At 57.1% G+C, this 18091-nt stretch overlaps 1 protein-coding gene across 3 annotated transcripts in view; it reads left to right on the forward strand.

The window, feature by feature from the left end:
- PTPN1 (protein tyrosine phosphatase non-receptor type 1) overlaps positions 1-14224 on the forward strand; it is a 58796-nt gene extending 44572 nt beyond the window's left edge. For 2 of the 3 annotated variants that reach the window (XM_028524948.2, XM_036009965.1), the window contains 6 exons: positions 1044-1142; positions 6713-6850; positions 9863-10072; positions 10414-10575; positions 10938-11161; positions 13401-14224. In XM_028524948.2, coding sequence (XP_028380749.1) covers positions 1044-1142; positions 6713-6850; positions 9863-10072; positions 10414-10575; positions 10938-11161; positions 13401-13587 — 1020 coding nt within the window. In that variant the 3' untranslated portion in view covers positions 13588-14224. Of the gene's footprint in view, positions 1-1043; positions 1143-6712; positions 6851-9862; positions 10073-10413; positions 10576-10937; positions 11162-13362 lie in introns of all 3 variants that reach the window. The other variant, XM_036009964.1, reaches the window with a different exon arrangement.
- The last annotated feature ends 3867 nt before the right edge of the window (positions 14225-18091 follow it).

An 18091-nucleotide genomic window follows, 5' to 3' on the forward strand; every position in this document is an offset into this window, starting at 1 on the left:
CAGCACGCGCGTGGATGTGCGGGCTTCCGGCTCAGACAGCGAGGCTGGGGCGAGTTCAGGGGAGAGCGAGAACACTGAGGGTTTGCGTAGGGAAGGAGTGTGTGAGACGCCAGGGCAAACACGTAAAGAACACGGGGAGTTTGGATGAAAACAGGTGAGAAGGGAAACCATCCCGGTGCTGGCTGGAGGAGATGACACGTTCTGACGGGGAGGTCACAGGCGATGCCCCTCCCAGGCCTTACTAAACCCTGGGACAGACTCGAAGCACCTGCAGCCTTGTAGCCAGTAAACATCTCTGCCATTGCCGGCGGGCTAGAGGGAGGCAGGCCAGCCGCTTGGCAGTCACCCCACCACGCCCCGGTGACACCATGTCCCTTGGGCCATCTGACTGACCGTTAATGTGTCTGCATCCTTGGTCCAAGGACGAAGGCTGTCTGTGGTCAGGTGCACCATTATTAGCAGTAATAATGACAGCTAACGTTTTAGTGGTGGTTTACCGTGTTCCAGACACGGTGGGAAGGGCTTTATGTGTGTGAACAGAGGCAGTTTTCAGAACCCTCTGCGCAGATGCTGTGGGCAGCCAAGTGAGACCGTTGGGGGACTGAGGCATGAGCGGCGAAGTGACTTGTCCGCGGTCACACAGACGAATGACTGGAACTGGAACCACCGGAGCATCACCGCTGATCACTTCCGGATGCTGCCGTTGCCTGCAGTGGTGTTTTCGCCCAGTCTCTCTGTTCCACCCACCCTCAGGGGTGGGTCCCAGGAGAGCCAGCCCCTTGGCCGGCCAGCCCGAACCAGAGAGCAGAGTCAGCGCCTTCCTCTCCTCTGTTGGTCAGCCCTGCACCAGCCCTGAGATGCGGAAACGACCTTTCACCACGTTTTAGAAAACAGCACTGTGGTTACTGGCCGTTAGGAAGCGGGGGCGGGCCCCTGCTCCCGCGTCTGCCTCGGGGCGCTGCTGCCCTCTGGTCGGCAGTGAGGAGCTCGCACTGCAGGTGTTTCTGTGTAAATGGCATGCACTCTGGGTTGTGTGTTCGCAGGGCCCTTTGCCTAACACGTGTGGTCACTTTTGGGAGATGGTCTGGGAGCAGAAGAGCAGGGGCGTGGTCATGCTCAACAGAGTGATGGAGAAGGGATCGGTAAGTCGCACATTCACCTACTTTTGTATCATTCTGCCTGTGTGTCTGTCCTAGCGGCAACAGTTTGTCTGTTCGTCTCTCTGAGTTGCTTTTAGATGTCTTCGAACTGTTTTATTTTTTAAAAAAATTAAAGAGGCATCATATAAATACATGTTTATTGTAAACAAGTCAGATAAATAAGTGAGTTAAAAAGATGGCCAAAAGTGAAATTGCCCTGTCCCCCCCTCCCCCTCCATCAGTGAGTCTTTCTCCAGAGTTTGACGTGTTTGCCTGCCTCACCCTCCCCCCTCCCCACGGTCCCTGCACTGCTGCCCAAGCCTCATGGCGCTGCGGAAGCATCGGTTCATCTTGAAAGGCCGGTGTCCACTGTGTCTTCACGTCAGCCCTTCTGGCTGCGTGCGCAGCTGGACTCAGGACTTGCCTCCATGAAATCCCAGCCACTTGGCTTCCGGGGACACTCTTCAATGTGGGCGTGGTCTGCTTCTGCGTTTGCTGCAGGATCTGCGTCACCCTTACTTCCAAGTCCTTTGCAACTCTGAAAACATCCTTGGGGTGGCCCGGGGACTAGAGGTGTCTGTTTACCAGGCCATCACCCCCGGGCGTCTGTCTCTTAGGCCACACGCCCACCCCTCTTTCTGTTCTGACCTTGCATCGGGATGACCTTTCTACGTCCAGTCTCGCCACACCTCTTCCCAGCTGAAAACCCTGCCGGGGCTCCCCCTGCCTCCCAGGAATATGTAAGGCGGTTGTAGGGTCGAACATGGCACCAGCTGTGGTCGGGCCCTCATTGATGGGGACCCTACTGTCCCACCTCCAACTCCAAACTCCAGTCTGAACAAACCTTTGCTTTTTTAAAGTGTTCTGCCATCTTGCCGTGTTCTCTGGAAGAAGGACCTGAATCAGTGCCCACCCTCACACCACTTCCAGGCGTCCTCAGATCCCTTCCCCTCTCGGTCAGCCGTGGCTTGTCTGCCCCTTCCCACACGGCTCACTCTGCGGTGTCACCTGGTAAAGGCCTGCCTCTGCGTGCGAATGCCCGCCTGCCGGGCACAAGGGTGGCATTCAACACAGAAAATAGATGCCACATCCCCGCCCCCCGGGCCTTTGCCTCCTCCCCCGACACCGCCAGCTCAGCTGGGGCTCTCCAGCCTCAGAGGTGAGGCCCCAGGAGAAGGTGAGCTGAGGATTCTAGAGACCTACACGGGTGGGCGCTCAGGAGCAGGCATCTGGTGTGCCTGGCCCAGCCAGGTGCCGGCGCCGTGCTCCCTGGGGCTCAGCGGGCCCTGCTCTCACACTCTCCGGCCACCTTGGGATGCAGGCGTGGCCTGCCAGAGGGATGGGGTGGGGGGGGCTCCAGAGAAGCCACCCTCCAAAGAAAGCACAGTCATGGGCCCCCAGCGTAGCAGCACAGTGCACAGAGGTAACACATCAAAGGCGACTTCAGCAGTGCAAGCAGGAGGCACTTACCACAAAGCCTCTTTGCACACCACCCCCCCCACAGGAGAAAGGGTCTCAGTTACTCACAGCCAATAGTCCTCTTACCGAAGCATGTGTTTAAAATCATGTATTTTGCCTTGGCCCCCAATTCTTAAAAGAAAGTATTTGCTCAATAATAATGAAGTGCTTACCTGAGTGTTGAAATTGATTAAATAATACCTCTTAGAAAATTTTTTTTTCAGTGAAAGTGATTTTTATTTTTTTTCCTGCTTCAGTGGCTCGATTAGTAAAATGTGAAGTTGCAAATGTGCAGCAAACCCCCACCTGTCACCACTCCTGTCAGCAATTTTGAATAAAGAAACAAAACATTAGGTTTCCGTAGCACACCCTCTCCGCAAGGGAAAGTGAAACACGGCGGCCTCTGTGGGCGCTCAGCGTGCACCGGCGCCCGGGGTCTTCCAGCCCGGCGCCCCTGCATCTGGGCGGTGTCTCCCCGGTCCCCGCCCACTAGATGTGTCTGCTCCCAGGTGTGGCCCCCAAAAATGCCTCTAGACACTGTCATCTGTCCCCAGGGAGGCAGAATTGTCCCTGGTTGACTGTTCTAGATGATGTTAAGGGTTGGGAGTTTTAAATGAAGACTTATTTATTCAAAATCATCAGATGTGTAGTGTTTGTTTTTCATTTATTTGTTGCTAAAAGTTCTGGTAAAAACCTCTGTTGTTTGCACACGGTTTGCTTCAGCCGCTGTTGTCACGGTGCAACAGGAGCCGCGTCCCAGCACTGTGGTGACGTGTTCATCACCAGGCCTTGCTCTTGGTTGTGGCCCACCTGAGGCTGACCCCAGACGGACTGTAGGTCCGCTGCAACAGCGTTGCCCTCGGCTTGCCGTGTTGGCCGTTACGGAAACAGGACTGGCTGGTTGTGTTGTAGTTACTGAGATAATGCGGCGGTAGTCCCTGTTTTCCTTTATGACGGTTCTGTTCACTCGGGGTCGTCGGGGCATGCAAATTGGCATGAAAAGCAGCATGTGAGCTGACGTTTTCAGTTCAGCCTCAACATTATCACCCCCATGGGGCTGACTGGGAGAAATTATAAGAAGAAACAATGTCTTATTTGCTCAGCTAATCTAATTATAAACTGTCCTCACGGCCCGTGGTAAGACCAGCTTGCAGAGTGTTTCCATCTAATGTATATTTGTTTTCTGGTTTCCTTCCTCCACCAAATAGTGTGGGATGTTCTCTTCTTGTTTTTGGCAACCCTGCCTGTTACCCTGCGGGGGCCCCGTGCATCCTGGAAAACAGCGTGCAGACAATGATTGTGCGTGTCAGACCGCGGGCACCCGGTGGCCGCTGTCCTCGGTGGGCTGGTTTCAGCCTGGCTCGAGGGGCGTCATTTTGGAACGCGCTGTGCACGTGTGCGCTGTGGAGATTGTCCTTGAGGCAGGGGACATGGACAGGGCGAGGTTACCTCGCTGTTCCAGAAGTAGGACCCCTGTCTCTCTCCTGAAGTCCCGTTAGCGATGCTGTTTGGTTTCAGGGGCCTCTGTGCCCCCTGCGCCTCTCGCACTCCGCCCGATTCTCCGTGTTCGCCGTTCCTCGGGAAAGCCCCGGCGCCCGTGACGGGGCCGCCCGGATGCCTCCCGCGGGTGTTCCTTCAGACTGCCTGGCTGTTTGGTGTGGACGGTCCCGGGGGCTCTCCCCCACTCCCGTCGCCCCCGTGGCCACAGGACAGCGCTGCCGCACGGCTCCTCGGTGCCGCCCCAGGCCTCGGTTCAAGTCCTGGCGGAGGACTGCTTTCCAGCTAACCCCCTCCAGCCAGCACGTACCACTTTAATAGGATAACAGGAAGCAGCGAGCTTGTGCTTTTTTTTTTTAATCTTGGTTTTATTTTGTGTGTTTAAGACAAAAATTTCTACAGGAAATGACAGAGCAGAGTGTGGCATGTTACTATAGATGCCTCAGAGTTTTCACAAATAAACTTCGTTCAATTGGCTCAGCGCTGCCAGAATTCCTCGGTTATAGAGGGCCACGGTCTTGGTCTTCACCCAGACTGTCGACAGAGATTTGTTAGGCTTTACGTTTGATTTTGAAAGTGAGTGCTTGCTCTGTGGAGACGAGATTTAGAAATCCATCTGCCCTGCCCGTGGGACATGAAAACGTCGGCCTCTTCCTTGGTGGCCACCGGCTGCTCTGTGTCTCGGCCGCTTTGCCCTGCTCTCGTTCCCCTGGCCGCGCTGGGTGCCCTACCGGGCACTCTCTTTGTTTCTGGGGTCTTAAGGAATTATGCAGGTCTAATTCTTTAAAGATTGGGAATAGATGTATCCTTTAAAGGTTTTCTAAAGCCTCATTTTCAGCTGCCCCGCCTACTTTGGCTAAACAAGGAGGCTTGCCATGTCGTTAATGCTCCGGTGTCCTGAGTGGCAGAGCTGCCTCGGTGCTGGCCGATCGGCGCCATTCCAGGGCCTCACTCGTCTCTGGCAGCTCATCACCCACGTGTGGAGCGGGGAGACATGGGTAAAACTGGCCAAGACTTTCAAACAGGCCTGTGTCCGCGCTCTACAGAAAGCCCCGTTAGCCTTCTGTTTGGGGACCGCGGAGTTGGGTGTTATGTTGGCATCACGTGCTGGTGTTTCTTGATTGGTTTCTGTTTCTGTTTGGTTCTGGGGTAGAGTGCAGATGCAGCAGAGCAGGATGGGTGGGCGTTCGTTGTTCTGTGTTCACCCTCCAGAGCCTCCCAGCTCCTCCGAGCCCAGGCGATGCCATAGGTTCCCAGGCCGCTGCCAGAGTCGAGGTCTGGGCCCCCGCTGGCCCCGTCTCCCCCTGCTGCTCTGAGACAGGCTTCTTTGTAGTCAGTGCCTAGGAAGTCGCAGCCATCCTTCCAAACATGCCTCTTCAGACCCTGCCTCTTCCGTCGAGCCTTGTCTGATCCCTTTCCGGTAGCCTCAGCCAGCCCGGAACGCTCACCTCTTCTGAATGCCCATGGCACACGCTCAGCGGCTCCCCCGCTGCACTTCCCTCGGGCCACCTCGTCACTGCGGGCATGGACAATCTGTCCTGGCAGACCGTTGGCCCCGGAGGGACTCCCACCACTTACTGTGGCATTTCAGACACAGTCATCCTTTGCCTCGGAGGTGGCGAGTGGGAGAATGCATGTTGAATCACAAGTGTCTTGAATATGTACCATTTCCCAAAGAGCTATTTACACACACTGGTGTTTCACTTGATGGAAGACACAGTGTCTTTCAGGTTCCCTCTGCTTAGGCAGATTGTCAGTCCTGCTGGCTCAGAGATCTTGCACCTTAGCCCCCATGCACCGGCTGTTTCGCCCGGAACAGTTATTACCAAGCAGAAATGGTAGATGGCTGGTGCAGAAATTTAGCTCCGGCAAAGTATGCCATAAAATTTGAGTCATTTTTATTTTTAAATTCTAAATGAAACCAAATCTTTGGGAGTTTGCTGGCTTTAAAGTTAATGTTACATTTAAACCAAGGCCATCAAGTAGTTTCTGAAGTTATGAAGCTAGAACATCACAAGTACTTCTCTGAACAGAACCAAACAGAATGAAGGGGCGGACCAGGCAGCGTGCGGTCCCAGGCCCTGGAGGAGCCCCTCTCCCGGCCTTTGCTCGGTGCTTCCCACTCGATCCCAGCCCCTCAGCCTCTCCAAGTGTTTCACGTGGAGTCTCTCCCGGCCCTGTTTTTAATTAGCCTGTTATTTCCCCCAGGGTAGAGCGTCTTCACTGTGCCAGCAGCACCGATCAGATTCTTGGCAGCCTTTGAAATGGCTCCATAAAGTACTTTGTGAGGGACTAAAGCTTTTGTGCACTGTGGCTTCCCCCGGTGGGTGATAGGGAAGGAAAGGGTCTGACCCCCGAAACGCTTCGTTGTACGGGTTCCCAGGGAGCTGCTGGGGTTGGAAGTCTGCCCCCCGCCTGCATGACCAGCCCTGGCTAGCCGGATCTTCACGGACACCCATCTCTCCAAAGGGAAGGCAGGTTATGCGGATGGTGACTTCCCAGGTCAGAACCCTCAGGCCTGTGGGTTGTCATGAAGCTCATCGAAGGGACTTGGAACCGTCTGTCCTAGGAAAATAGTCTGGTGCTCACGATAATTTGGTGTTATTTTTCTCCCCTAGTTAAAATGTGCACAGTATTGGCCACAAAAAGAAGAAAAAGAGATGGTTTTCGAAGACACAAATTTGAAGTTAACGCTGATCTCTGAAGATATTAAGTCTTATTATACAGTACGACAGCTGGAGTTGGAGAACCTTACGGTGAGTGCGGCCTGCACCGCAGCGCTTCCGGCGGCTACCGGTTGAGGTGTCTTTGCCTTCGGGTGGTGTTACCTAGGCCAGTTTGTGTGGATTTTGTGTACCCTGAGCAAAACGTGGCTTTGGCGTCATGGTGAGCAGAGCTTCCCTGCTTCCTCACCTGGTGAGCAGGGGTGCCTCAGGCACAGGGGGGAGGTGGTCATAGGCTCCTCCTTTCCCACGGGGCACATGCACTCTCTCAACTTTAACACTAGGGGGCGCTGGCTCGAGGGAAAAGGGAGTTTCTTACCTGAAGCTTATCTATTCCTGTCTTTGCAATCGCAGAGGGATTGAAGGGGCGGCCTGCAGGTTAAATCCCAGCAGAGCACGCTGCCTTCTTTCCTGGTCCACAGTCTCTTCCAAAGCGAGGGGGACGGAGCCCTTCCGGGGCTGAGCCCGGTTTCATAGCTGGTGTAAGTTTTCTAGGTAAGGTCTTGGGGGTGTTTGTTGTGGGAAGAATTGCTAACACCAACTGCTGGCTGTTACTGAAAGATGGTGCTGGGACATGGCAAGGCACGTGCTCAGAAGCAGCGCCACCATGGACCCTGCCCCCGAGGGTTCAGGATTACTCACCTGGGCCACCACCCCGAGGAGCCCGTAGCTCAAGGCAGCTCCTGGGGACCCCTCAGTCATGGTGGTCAGCCAGCTGTCAGACTCCGGGCAGGGGCGCATGGCCCGCCGTGTCTGTTTCCTCTGCTGGCAGTTTGGAGGAGGCGGCACATGTGAAGCGCCAGAGCAGCGTCGGCCCAGCACGTGTGCTCAGGAAGGGTCCGCGGTGCGGGGTGGGGAGTCACATGGGATCATTGGAGGAGCAGTACAGGGGGCCAGTCTGAAGTAGAGTGGGGGCGGCAACCGCACCGATCGGGTGTGCGGGGTGGGGGCGGGGGAAGAGGAAGGGTCTGCTCTGGAGTCACGTTCGCAGCTGGGGTGCCTCACGGCCTCCGAGACCCCTGCTGTCGAACGGATCGCGGCGGTCGGATCTAGAGCTCGGCACAGGTCACGGCGACGCAGAGAACAGGTTAAATCTTGTGGCTTTTGAGGAATGCGGCAGTGTGGCTTCTCTGGGTGCTGTCTCTCCTCCCCTTCCAATAACGCCAGCCGTGAGCCCTGCCGTGGCCTGCCGTAGATTTATGGAGAGGGTTGAGGGAGGATTTTCAGGAATAGTGTTGGCAGCGGGTTGGAATGTGCCTGGAGGATTATGCAGGAGACTTTTTAATGCTTTTTAGCATTTGCAAGCCTGACATTCTAAGAGTGACTTCTGGTAAACTCTTGAGAATACTTCTCCTGCTTGTGAGGGAAATGGAGTTTGGGTGGAGCAGAAGAGGTGTGTGCTGTGGTGCAGAAGCGGCGAGCTCGGAGGCCCTGCCGCTCACGTGGGGGACCCGTTTGCACAGGCCCGAGACGGATTTCTCGGGAAGAGGCGAGGCGGGCCGGCGTGAGGCCGGGTGTGAATAAGAGGTAATCCCCGCTGTCTTCAGGATTAAAGGAAAGAACTCACTGTTGACGTGTTTTCTTCTCACTCAGTTTTTAAAATATATCTTTAAGTGTTCTTTCCCTAAAAAACAGAAGAGGCATTTCTCTGCTAAGGCATTAAGGTATTAGGAGATCATTTTCCAGGGAGGGAAGAGTGGAATGCTGAGTACGATCCTGCAGACGACCCTAAGTCAGAGGCAGATGTCTCCCGGGTCTGCAGAAGGTGCCGGTGCATGCGGGTGGTGCGCTCCGATTCTGGGTCACTGGTGTTTGTTGTGGTCTTTTCGCACGTTCTCGTCACACAGGGTCGGGGGAAGTTGTTAGAACTAAGCCGTAAGCGCTGGGAGGGCGAGAGTGGTGTCTTTACCTCATGTGCCCGGCATGGTGGCCGGCACAAGGTGGACACATTGTGGACATTTGCCAAACGGAGGAAGACGGTGTTGGTAAGCGGGTCTCTGGCCCGAAGCCGTTCTCCATCAGCTGCTCTCCAGGTGACCTAGGTCCTGCCGTGGCCCTTGGTGCCACTTAGTAGGACCCTCACGGCTGGCGAGGTTCCTGTAAACCTTCCTGTGCCCGCTGTAGCAAGGCCTTGCCTACCCAGCGCCTGGTTCCCATTTACTCTGTGCCCGTAGCCTAGTAGAGCTCTTGAGCGCTCTCTCCCCACTGAGAACTGCATTTTGATCGTTGTTGCTGGGGCCCAGGTGTCCACTCTGGGAGTGACTCTCTCGGGCCCAGAGGAAGGAGCCGACTGGGGGCGGCACCAGAGGCCATTCTCCTCCCGGGAGCAGACGGGGCGGGGGGCAAACACTGGGACACGGGCCAAGGTGCCCCTTTCAAGAGTTCCTGCAACAGGCTCTGAACACGGGCTCTGGAGTCGAGCAGTTCAGACCTAGACTGAAACTCCTGCTCCCCTACTTCATGGAGGGCTGGCCCGAGCCTCAGTCTCCTAATCCGGAAAAGGGGGGTGATGGGGGTACATGCCTAGAAGGGCTGGTGTGAGAGCTCAGTGAGCTGATGCGCTTGGTCGCTTTTCTCTCTAAAATGACAACCGCCTGAGACGTCCACATAGTCTCGTACGGCTCCGAGTCACCCAGAGCTGCTGCCACGTCCACGCAGTGTGCGATTTCACTCTTGCGTGTGAGACCTCGTGCTGCTTTGTGGCACGGTTGTCGTGGGCGGCAGTGCAGCAGCATGGGGGGCGGAGAGGAATCAGCTGAAAGCATGAAGACAACAAAGGTGGGGGGGGCCTAGAGAAAAGAGGCGGCGAGACTGTCGCATCCTGAAGGAAACGAAGGCGGAGCGGGAGCACGGGGCCCAGCACACACTGCGGTGCTCGTTAATTGTGGGCTTGGGGGGCGGGGCGCATGGCCCGCGGGAGAGAATCTGAGAAGTAAAGCTGCTCTTCCAGTGAATGGGTGGAAAGCCACTTCGTGCTTACTTGGAATCTGTGGTTCCTGTACAGAGTGTTCTCTTGGAGTCGTCACGTGTGTTTTTCTCTTTCAGACTAAAGAAACTCGGGAGATCCTGCATTTCCACTATACCACGTGGCCTGACTTCGGGGTCCCCGAATCGCCAGCCTCGTTCCTGAACTTTCTGTTCAAAGTCCGCGAGTCGGGGTCGCTCAGCACAGAGCACGGCCCCGTCGTGGTGCACTGCAGCGCCGGCATCGGCAGGTCCGGGACCTTCTGTCTTGCCGACACCTGTCTCTTGCTGGTAAGGGGGCCCGCAGACCTGGGGAAGAGCAGGGACCGCGTGTGAGCGTCTGCTCTGGCCTGGCCACCGCGCCTCTGGGCTCGTCTCCGCAGTCAGTGACCTTCGGTCTTCCCTTTCTGCAACTTCCCTTCCGTAAAAATAGCTTTACCCTAAATAACTCTGTTAGGAGGAATGTTCTTAATTTTAAAGTGAAATCCAGAGAGATCCCCAAAATCCGTCTTTCCTTCTTTCCCGTGTGCTCGCGTGGTCCCGGCTTTGCCGCAGGGTCTCACGTTTCCCAGGGTTCCGCCCTCCCCGCCCCGGTCGCGGCCAGCTCAGCTGTGTCTCCTCTCTGCTTGCAGATGGACAAAAGGAAGGACCCCTCCTCGGTGGACATCAAGAAGGTCCTGCTGGAAATGCGGAAGTTTCGGATGGGGCTGATCCAGACAGCGGACCAGCTCCGTTTCTCCTACCTGGCTGTGATCGAAGGTGCCAAGTACATCATGGGCGACTCCTCGGTCCAGGTCAGCACTGCGCGCGCTCCCGGCCGGGCGTGCCGAGTCCCGACCTTCGTCTCTGAGGAGGGGACCCGGCTGCCAGGTGTAAAATTCAGACGCTGTCCCGTGCCAGAGCGAGTAGCTGTCCTTGTGTGTAAACAGTTAGAAAGCTGCGGCAGTTTTCACCGGGTGCTAGTTTCTGCCTTTGAAGAGCTCACGTGGAGCGCACTGATGGGGAGAACAGAGTTTATTTTTAGGACTCCATCTTCGAGGGTGTGCCTGGGGCCCGAGGAGCAGAGAGAGGGCGCCTGCTCCCTGAAGGGGACCGGGTTTCCTGACGGGGCGCTCGGTGCGGACGCTGATGGGCCTCCTCTCGCTGCCTTCTCCAGGAGCAGTGGAAGGAGCTCTCGCACGAGGACCTGGAGCCCCCACCCGAGCATGTCCCCCCACCGCCCCGGCCGCCCAAACGCATCCTGGAGCCACACAACGGGAAGTGCAAGGAGTTCTTCCCAAACCACCAGTGGGTAAAGGATGAGTCCGAGGAGGATAAAGAGGATGGCCCCATCAAGGAAGAAACCAGAACCCCCTTAAGTGTCCCCTGCAGCCTGGACAGGTAATGCGAGAGGGTCCCGGCTTGCTGGGGCTGAGGAGAAATGGGCTTCCGTTCAGAAGCAAGTGTTGGTGTTGAAGCTCCGTGGGCGCAGCCTTCTGTTAGTTAGCACACAGCGCCCTTGTGTCGAGGGGAATGGGGCCCCTGGACCGACCGTCCGGCTCCCCCGCTGGCTGGCCAAGCCCAGGTACTGAGCCGCAGGTTGGTCCTGGGAAGTGCCTGACTTCAGTGGGTGTCTAGCACCACCTTGTGGTGCTCTCTGGAATCAGGAGTTCGGCCTGCTGGGAGTCTTCCTGCCCGGTGATGACAGTGCCCTCCCGCAGGCTTCCGGCCTGCCCTCAAATGGGATGTCCAGGCTGGACCGTGTGCCTTCAGCCCCCAAAATGGTCCTTTGGGAACCTAACCTTTGGTGTAGTCTTGACCAAGTAGATGGCTAGTTTGCTTCCCTGGAGTGTAACAAAGGTCACCAAGAACGTACTGATGCACGTGAAATTCTGAGATAACTGGAATATAGTTCCTGGTCTCCGCTCCAGCCCCTGTTGTTGGGAAGGAGGGAGCAGTTGCAGTGGGAGCCTGCGGCCAGGAACGTGGTGGAGGTACACGCTGAGGTGGTCAGCCTTACAGAAGAGACACTCAGTCTTCCCTAGGTGGTCAGGGAAGGCTGCCTGCAGGAGGTGGCACTGTGTGGAAGCTTGAAGAGTGACTGGGAGTTAGCTCCAGCCTGAGACTGTGGGGGCATGCCCGTGGTACCTGCTTTTTGGAGGACAGTTGAAAACGAGTGCACATTTGGGCCGAGTGTGTGCGTGCGTCTAGAAAACGCGCCTGCGGCACTTCTCAGACAGGTGTGCGGAGAGACATATGGAAGAGGTGCTTGTTGTAGCATCTTTGGTAATGGTGGAGAATTAGAGAGGAGTCAGCCACATGCCCAGGGGTCACATAAACCCTGCTCTCCCCTCGTGTTGGGCTGCTCTGTGGCTGTTAAAACAGTGGGGCCTGGCTGCACGGGTGTGGCCGGCCATTGGAGTGGCAATATGTGAGAACGTGGGTTCCACTGTTTCCCGCACAAGGTCCTCCGGTTAAATTGGTCATCAGCCTCTCACCCAAGCACCTTGCCAAATGCTGATTGCCAGGCTCTGCTTCTGATTCATGAACCTGAGTCCACAGGGTCCTTCGTGCAACTGGTCCTTGCTGCCCCTCACTGACACTGCCCAGCCTCCCAGGGCCTCTGGTGACATTCTCAGGGTGGCCAGTGCACTCCATCGAGGGCTCACGGGGGGCCAAGGCTGAGAGACACCGGCTGCAAATGGCTTATGTCTCATCCACATTGTGTGTTCTGTTGTCTTTATTCGGGGAGACCTGTGGCAAGAACAGTGCCTTTCACACCGTGGTGTGTGAAGGCGGTGTGTAAGGAAGTGTATATGTGGGGAGCTAGAAGCACAGAGCTCCAGGGACAAATGGAGTTGTACCAGAGCATGAGCGCTGCTGGGCGCCAGTTGGAGCCCATGTGCCCATGGTCCCCAGCGCAGCAGCCAGTGCCTGGCAGGGCGGGCGCCGATACCCAAGTGCTCCCAGAGGCCTCCTCCTGTCTCGGGGCCGGTGCTGCCTCGGGTGGCTGTGCCAGGCTGGCCGCACGTGGGCTTGTGCACCTCTGCTGGCTCTCCTGAGGCAGCCCTGGGGCGAGGCACTGCGCATGGTCCCCCCCACCGTCACTGCTGCTCACCACCAGGAAGGCGGTGGGCTGACTGCGTCCGGAGCGCCTGGGGAATGTCCTTGGGCAGGATTGGAGCAGTGCTGGGGATCCGGGCCGGGGGCGGGGCGGGCACGTGTGGTGTCTTCCCGTCAGCATGACACAGGCCCTGTGGGTCGGCATCTGTGGGGTGCCCCGGGAGGGCATGGGAGCAGGTGGGCCCCCGTCTCCCTTCCTGATCTGAAAGGGAACGGCGCACAGCAGACCCCGGGGCAGAGTCAGCACCTGTCGCTGCAGCGGTGGCTGTAGTTCCCCTCAGCCCCATGCCCACCCACCGTCACTGAGGAGTCCGCAGGTGTCCAGACCCCTGCCCTGGCTGTGAGGGTGGCCTGGACCCCCAGGGGAGGCGGTGACAAGTGGGTGTTGACCAGCATCCGCATTGCTAAACTATTTACATGTGGCTCATTTCTTCCCGGGAGTCCCCTCATTGTAGTGTCTTTGCCACTGTCGTCCTCAGAGCGAGTAACCCATCTCTGCCCTCCCCCTACTCCTCAGCACGAGTCAAGACACTGAAGTCAGAAGGCGGGCCACCGGGGCAGGTCCCACCCAGGGGGAGCCGTCGCCACCTACGGAGGAGCAGGACCAGGCGCTGACTCACTGGAAGCCCTTCCTGGTGAACATGTGCATGGCCACGGTCCTCACGGCCGGCGCGTACCTCTGCTACCGGGTGTGTTTCCACTGACGGCCGTGCCGGCCGGGCCGCGAGCACGGGGAGCACGGGCCGGCAGCCCGGCCTCGGCGCCTGGGGCTGCGGGGGGTCTGAGCCAGTCTCGGGAGACACGGATCAAGGCGCAGAGTCTGGAACTGTGAAGGGCTAACAAGAGACAACTGAGGATTGATGCACTGGGGTTTTAAGGAGCCCTGTGGTCCCAAGAACACAAGCATCCAATCTCAGGGCCTTAACCTATTCAGGATTAAGTAGAGAATATGCCAAATACATCTCTCTCTCTTTCTCTCTCTCTCTCTTTTGTTTTTGTTTTTTTTATTTGTTTGTTTGTTTGTTTTTAAAGAAAGTACAATTACAACACATTGTTGTTTTTAACCTTTATAAAAAGCAGCTTTTTGTTATTTCTGGGAAACAAAAAAAAGACTAGGCATTTGGGAAACTTCCCTGCACCCTTAGGTGGTGTGATCCGATACACAGTTCCTATCTGATTTCCCAGGGCAGGCCTCCCCCCCCCCCACCCGAGCTGAGGGACGCGGAGTCCTCTGGAGAGGGCGGTGTGAGGGTTTGGGGCGCCGTCTTGCCCGGCCACTTCCTCTGCTGTGCGTGTGCCGAGCTTGGGAGGTCCCTGCCGGCTTCCCCGTCGTCGGGAGGAGAAACAGCAAGAGGCCATCTCTGGAGAACAGCACCTGCTGTGCTTTCGCTCAGGGTGTCCCACTGGTTTCCCCTCACGCACTTCTCTCCATCGGTCCCTTCTTGCTGCCCCCTTCTTACTGCCGTGTCCCGCCCTCAGCAGCCATCCTCCAGAGCGGGGTTCCTCGAGGCCCCCGCCTCCGGGACAGAGGGAGCAGTTCCTGTGTGATTTGGAGTGGGAATGCGCACCCGAGAGGTGGGTCGCTGTTCAAGTAAGGGGCAGGGACCCAGACAGCTTCAGAACTGTGTTCGTGGGAGTCACCTCCCGAGACTTCCTCATTTCAAAAGTTTACCTCTTTTCGAGCAGCCACCTCTGAGTGCACCGGATGGTTGAACAACACACAGTTTTTCCCTTAGGGATGATTTTTGGAAGGGGCGGGGCTGTCATGAAAAAGAAATCGAAGCCCCTTCCACGGGAGTGTCCGGGGAGGGGGTCCGGGCTCGACGGGAAGTGTCTGCTTTCATTCCACTGTCTGTCCAGCAACAGCTCCTAACCCGGCCCCCTCCGCCCCACTGCCAGCCTCTGCTCCCGGAGCCCGCCCCCGGCGAGCAGGCGGGCCGGGGTCGGGGAGGGCCGGCGCATGGCGCCGCCGGCCATGACCCAGGCAGGCCTCTTTCCCGCACTAAAGCTGCGCTCCCCGCTGTCGGTCTTCCTCCTTTTTCTTTTATATCTCCCCCCCTCCTCTGAGCACCAAATCTACAACCCAGTTTCTGAGGAGAGCAAAAGAGAGGGCCATGCTGGTGGCACAGAGGAAGGGTGGCCTGTGCGCGCCCCAGGCGGGCGGCACGCGGCACCTCCCGGTGGACCCCGCGGGGGGTGGTATGTCAGGAGCCTCTCCACCCCATATTTATTTATTTTTTATTTTCCCCCCAGAGGTGTCCTTAGTGCATTTTCTTAAACCAGTAATGTATTAGAGTTTTTTGATGTCAGCCTTGCATCAAAGGCTTTCTCAAAAAATACAACAATAAACCCTCAGGTAGTGCTGGGAGCGTGGGACCTTGCCGTGCGCCTGCCGCGTGGGGCCAGTGCTAGGACAGCGGGCGGCCGTGAGCAGTGGCTGTTCGGTGACACTGCGGGTAACGTGAGAGGAGGCTTGGCCTGTGTTTGTAGAGCAGTGGGATGATGTATAACGAACACTTGGACATTCACCATACAGGACGGGGGAGGACTCCGTCCGGTTATTCCCCCCCCAACCCCGCCAGTTTTACCTGCTAGACCCTTGCCCTCCGCCCCACTTTCCCCGAGTGTACTAGAATGCATGTCCGGTCTTCTTGTGTCCTGGTCGGGTGCCGTGTGCTCCATGTGCTCAGACCCCTCCCCTGCCTGCCGAGGTGCCCTCGTGTGTAAGCCCAGTCCACCCTTGCGTGGCCAGACCGCTGCGTGGCTGTGGCTCCTAGGGCCAGCGCCGAACTGCTTGCTGTTCAGCACCAGAGGGATGTTTTCCAGTAACAGATATTCGCCTGATTCCTGGCACGACACTCTGGCGACCTCCTGGTGAGGCCCGGCCTGTGCTGGTCCAGCTGGGTCCCCCTGTAACTCAGACATTCCAAGGGGACGGGAAACCAGAGTCACACCTCACGCTCTGGACATCTAGACAAGCAGGGTCCCCTGCTCACGCGCCTTCGGGGTCAGCCTCCGCCATCCCAAGTTCACACTCTCCTCGAGACAACCACAATTTGGAACTGAGGCAACTGTTGGAAACCACACTTCTTGAAGCATCCTGGAAGTGACAGTCCCCCGGAGCCAGCCAGCCGCCGTCGCAGCTGGGAGGGCCGTGCCGACCGAGGCGGGTCTGCCCTGCCCTGGAGCCCTGGGGACCCATGGTGCTCACGACTCTTCCTGCATGGGGGACTTAGACCTCCACGTTAGGTGGCTTTTTAACGAGAAAAAAGGCAGCTGTCGCTCACGAGCTGCCCTTCTGCCAGCATTTTCACATTTTGCCTTTCACGTGTGAGGAACCCGCGCAGCGCGATTGCGGGGAGGGAACACCCGAGGCGGAGCCCCGGTGAGGTGTGGGTGCGGCCAAGGCGCCAGGCTGTGAGCGTTTGGAGTTGGGCTTGTCTGTCTGTTTTTGAGGTCCTGTACATGTATGTAGTAGTTCGGGTGTGTACATATAGTAGCGTTTCAAAGTGGATATACTGGTTCGCCCTCCTCCCCTGGGAAGCAGATGGCCCTCCATCTTGTTACACGTATGTTAGAGAAGTAGCAAGCTGCTCTGCTATATGCCTTAAGCCAATATTTACTCAGCGGGTCATTATTTTTTACGATGGCCGTGGAATAAAACATTTTTACAAAAATAAAAACAAAAAAGCGAGGTGTTTCGGAATGATGCCTTTTCCGGTGTGTGTATCCGCGGCTGCATGACGGGGTGGGGCGGGGGGGCGCATCTCAGGGTCTTCTGTGACCTCGCAGAACTGTCAGACTGCACAGTTTTCCAACTTGCCATATAAATGATGGGTCTGCATTTTAGTTGCAACAATAAAAATTTTTTTTCTAAAGAACACGGATCGGGGTGCTTCTCATTTCTTTGCTTGGCGGGCCTAAACCAGGACGCACACCGCACGCTTCCGTCCACCCCTGACGAGCGGCGGGTGTTGCCCAGCGAGGCGGTGCGCTGCCACGTCTGAGAGCCACCAGGGCCTCCTGGAGCCGTGGCGCCTGCGGGCTGGGGGTGCCCCCCCTGACCGGGGGCTCCCTGAACACATCGGCTGCAGCCCACTGCCTCAACCACAGGACCCGCCTTCGGGACGAACGGGCCCTGGGGGTCACTTCACAGACTCACAGGCGCTCGAAGAACTGTTCAGGCCTCGAGGGCGCGCGCCTTGGCCCCCCGCCCGTGAGACACGGCGCTCGTCCCCGCATCTCGGTGCCCCGGGGCCGTCCCACTCGCTGTGGAAGTCACGTGGAAATGATAAAAGTACGAAATGCATGTAGTCTGCCTTTCTCGCACAAAACTATGGGTGAGTCTCCCCTAAGGTGATTTTTTGGCTCCTGGTTCTGAAATAGTTTCAGGCTTGTGAAACGTTGCAGACAGGGTACAAAGAATTCCCTTGTGTCCTTCAAGGGTTTCCAGCTGCCGCTGAGCAAGCCTCGCTCTGGCCCCCGGCAGGCTCCACGGGCTGGGGGCAAACACGGCCGCGCTCCCGTGACCACACAGCACGGGCTGGGGGCCGGGGGCAGTCGTCACGCCCACTGGTGTGTCTGTCTTGGTTCCACGTACAAAAAAAAAACAGCGTCTGAGCTTTTATGAAGCGGCGCCTGCCTGGGTGGGGGACAGTGACTGCGTGTGTGACTGGAACAGACGTCGGGTGGGGCCGAGGCCTCCACGGTGTCTGACAGCAGAGGGCGTGTGGAGCTGCCCTCGCGCGAGGGGGTGCGGCGCCCCCCTCGCGCCTGATTCTGGGGGACAACCGCCCCACGGGGGCGCGCTCAGGGGTAGTGGGGGCAGCTCGCCCCCCCAGCAGGGTATTTGGGGAAACAGCCACTATTGACTTGTTTCAGGGGGAGTGAAACACTGATAAAAATTGTTGGTGGTTTTTCTTTTTTAATTGGAATCTCAGAGACTTGAACATATAAACAAGGCAAATAAATACTAAGTCGAGTGGAAAAGCACAAGATATGTACAAGATGTGTAAATGGGAATGTTTAAGTTACAGAGCCCTCCGAGGCCGTCGCCGACAGGCACGGTCAAGCCCCAGCCTGCGGCGGCCTTGTGAACACACAAACTGCTCGGGACACGCTCGGGTCCTCTAAAATGAGTGTTAAATAGGACACTCATTTTCGTTCCTTAAAGCAAGGTGCTCAGTGGAATCTTCACACCAGGTTCTG

The sequence above is a fragment of the Phyllostomus discolor genome, chromosome 9 (genome assembly GCF_004126475.2).
Source record: "Phyllostomus discolor isolate MPI-MPIP mPhyDis1 chromosome 9, mPhyDis1.pri.v3, whole genome shotgun sequence".
NCBI lineage: Eukaryota > Metazoa > Chordata > Mammalia > Chiroptera > Phyllostomidae > Phyllostomus > Phyllostomus discolor.